Source organism: Tachysurus fulvidraco, chromosome 9 (assembly GCF_022655615.1).
Source record: "Tachysurus fulvidraco isolate hzauxx_2018 chromosome 9, HZAU_PFXX_2.0, whole genome shotgun sequence".
Lineage (NCBI taxonomy): Eukaryota > Metazoa > Chordata > Actinopteri > Siluriformes > Bagridae > Tachysurus > Tachysurus fulvidraco.
In genome coordinates, this window is record NC_062526.1 from 28,505,631 (window position 1) to 28,509,026 (window position 3,396).

General features: G+C 37.3%; 1 protein-coding gene across 1 annotated transcript; it reads left to right on the forward strand.

Moving 5' to 3' along the window:
- The first annotated feature begins 532 nt into the window (after positions 1 to 532).
- Positions 533 to 1,525, forward strand: LOC113651747 (trace amine-associated receptor 13c-like). The gene has a single exon (XM_027160595.2). It carries the CDS (start codon positions 533 to 535, stop codon positions 1,523 to 1,525), a length of 993 nt encoding a protein of 330 aa, XP_027016396.2.
- Positions 1,526 to 3,396: the final 1,871 nt, after the last annotated feature.

The window sequence follows — 3,396 nt, forward strand, 5'->3', positions numbered from 1 at the left end:
TTGAAACCGTCAAATCAGGCTTCTTCTCCACATATGCTCCAAGTATTAAATAGATTTCAGTTAGCATGTTCAATGCTTGTTTCCTGCATCATTACACTTTATCACACACAGAGAGATTACAAAATTATGTCTTGTGTATGTCTGATATGTAGTTCATAAAAATTGCATCATTGTAAATATGTATTTGAAAATATATTTACTTTAAAATCTTTTTTCCCAGCTTTTATTTTTTGTGAGAACTTTTGTTTGTGAACTTTGTGTTCATATTTAATTGAGGATTTGTGACATATAAATCTGCATAATAACTGGTTTACTTCTTTAGCCAACTAGACCTATTTGTTCCACAGAGGCATGACATCATGTGTATTATGCAGTCACTCAAACTCAGGGGCGTACTCCACTTCTAAATTATAAAACCACTAGGACTGCTTGAGCCTTAAGTCATTTGATCTTTACATTTACTATTTTACAATGTCATCCAATGTATAAGGTATTTCTAAAACTCTGTAGACAATAGAGAAATGCTGTATTGATGAACCTGACACAGTTTAATCAGTCTGATCGCTGTGATCATTTCTCCTGTCCAGAGAGATCTGTATCTCCTGCAGTTTATATCTTACTGTACGTGTGTTCAGCTGCTGTGGCTCTGCTAACAGTGTGTGGAAATATGCTCGTCATCATCTCTGTTCTTCACTTCAAGCAGCTTCACACACCAACAAACATGCTGGTGCTCTCTCTGGCTGTGTCGGATTTCTTTATTGGAGCTTTAGTGATGCCACCGTTGTTAATCTGGATGATCGAGTCATGCTGGATTTTTGGGAGAGATTTCTGCATCGGTTTTTTGTTGATTGGTGCTATCATCATGATTGTATCAATCTATAATATTGCTCTGATTGCTGTAGATCGGTATTTGGCTCTCTCAAACCCCTTTCTCTACATGAGTTCAATATCTAAGAGGATGATCTGCTTTGTGGTTTATTCTAACTGGTGTGTGTGTCTAACATATGTCACATCATTTTATTATTTCAATGGAAGCTTTAAAAATTCTGTATTGTGTGCTGGAGAATGTTATTACTTGCTAAATGAGGTTTTTTCTGTAATTGATCTCATATGTTCATTTATATTCCCACTATCTGTCATAATCATATTGTATACTCGAGTTTTTGTGATTGCTAAGAAACATGCCACTGCTATCAGAGAGCTTAATAATTACACACGGCCTAAAACACAGAAAATCACCTCATACTCCATGAAATCTGAGAGAAAAGCAGCTAAAGTCCTCGGTATTTTAGTGTCTGTGTTTCTGGTGTGTTTACTTCCATATTTTATTTACAGTTTAATAGGTTATGTTATTGAACTACAATTAGAAACATTTCAGAAAGTTCTTATCATGATTTGTCTTAATTCCACCATTAATCCAGTTATTTATGCTCTGTTTTATCCGTGGTTCAGGAGGTGTGTTAAATTAATCATAACTCTAGAAATTTTCCTTACAGACTCTGCTTTAATCAATGTTCTTACATGAATTAAGTTTTGTCAGTAATTTTTAGCATAACCCCAACATATTGCTACTAAATATGACTAATGTTATTATGCTATTATGTTATATATGACCATTGTTTTGTTCTCGTTTATATACAGTATATAATACAATATAACATAAAATATATTTGAAGTGGAGATTTTAATTTTTTTTTAATCTCTTAACCTTTATGGCCTACAGAGTCATTCAGTGAGACTCATTTTTCAGTGCTTTTGATTACTTTTCCGTGAAATGAAAGCTTTTGGATGCAAACACACATCTCATTTTTATATCACACCTACAATGTTGTACAGATGTCGCATTTTAAATCACAGATGAGTTTCTAAAATTACTGCCTCTCTCCATTGATTTGTACTGCATTAATAATACAGGTCTCCATATCAATCCATTTTTCTTTCCAAAGCCGTGAGCTTCTTCGTGATGTTAACCATGTTGCGGTTATTAGTCCCAGCTGCAGTGCTGACCGCTCTGCCCACTGCATCAATCATGACGGGCAGCCCTGGGAGATTTTGAACAGCTGTTACCGTTTTCTGATTCTCTTGATAACTCAGGGCAATGCCTAATCCAATCAGCAGAACTCCTGTTATCATGGTTCCGAATAGGTAGATATCTTCAATGTCCACCACGGAAAGAGGCGCCAGACACACAACCCGCCACTTTTCCCACACGTCCATCGTATAGCCAGCTGCGAAAGTTCCGGCAGGGCAGTCAGGTTCCCCTGAACCCAAACTTCTCGTCGAGAAGATGGTGTCAATTGCAATGAGAGACCAGTTTATCAAAACCATGATATTTTAGTTTGGAGAGCAGTGCGGAGAGATTCTCTCAAAGTATAAGCCAGTAGACAAGACTAAAGAAGCAAAGCAGGGAAAGTAAGGGGAGGAGAGGGAGAGAAAATGCGACCGCCTTCGTTGAGAGCTAAACGAGAAATGTGAATTTATTGACTGTTTTTAGCATTTGCTTTTCGGGTTTTGCACTTAGCAGATGGTCCCTTGGAATCTGTCTCTCAGTCGTCTGCACATAGATTATGTATTGTGTCCACCATGGAGGAAAGCTGATTTTGAGGAAAATTGGGTTGTATCTGCCTCTCTACATTAGTACTATAAAAAAGAGGTGTTATTTGTGTAAAAAGAGCGTTTATCTCAGGAGTTATTGACTCAGAAAACTCCAATCTGTGAATATGCGGCCAACTTTAATAAAGTGAGATTAGCTGATCTAACGTTATGCATTTACATATGCATTACTTCTGTAATGCATTTAATAGAAAAACAACATATTAACAACTTTACTCACCTCTATATTTCCTTTTTTGCTTGAAGTTTTCAACTATAATATTCACGCAAAACTTTCACCAACTTCTGAGTAGAAAAAACCTGCAGATTAATGTTCTAGGATACTGTTGTGTTCTGCTTTATGCAGTCTCTCTAAAAAAATGTGTGGTTTACTTTTCTGTTCCACATTGCCACTGTCTAATAATGGATGTAAAAAACAGTGATCGCAAAAAACTCCGTTTTATGAAAATTATTTTACACTCCACATTTAAGGGGGCCTCAACGGTGTCCAAGCGTGTTGTCACAGGGGCACTGTGCCAGCCAGGTGCGGGAAGTTGTCACAGGGCAAAATCAGGCTGGCAAAAACAGAACAGAAACAGAATTAGAGCAAGCAGTGTCATGGTTTTATTTTTTTTTTGTAGCTAGAGAAATTTTAGTGCCGCAGGAAGTCAGTGATAAAGAAAAAACAACTAGTTCCTTCCTTTGAGGGGTTGTAGGGGTGCTTTGTCAGAAATTCAGGCTCCAAGCCTAGGCAGCAGAAGGGGGATGGCAGTGAAAGGTGAAGCAGTCCTCTCCAGGAGCGTA

Coding starts and splice junctions, on each gene's coding strand:
- LOC113651747 (XM_027160595.2), top strand. CDS start 533: ATGAACCTGACACAGTTTAATCAGTCTGATCGCTGTGATCATTTCTCC.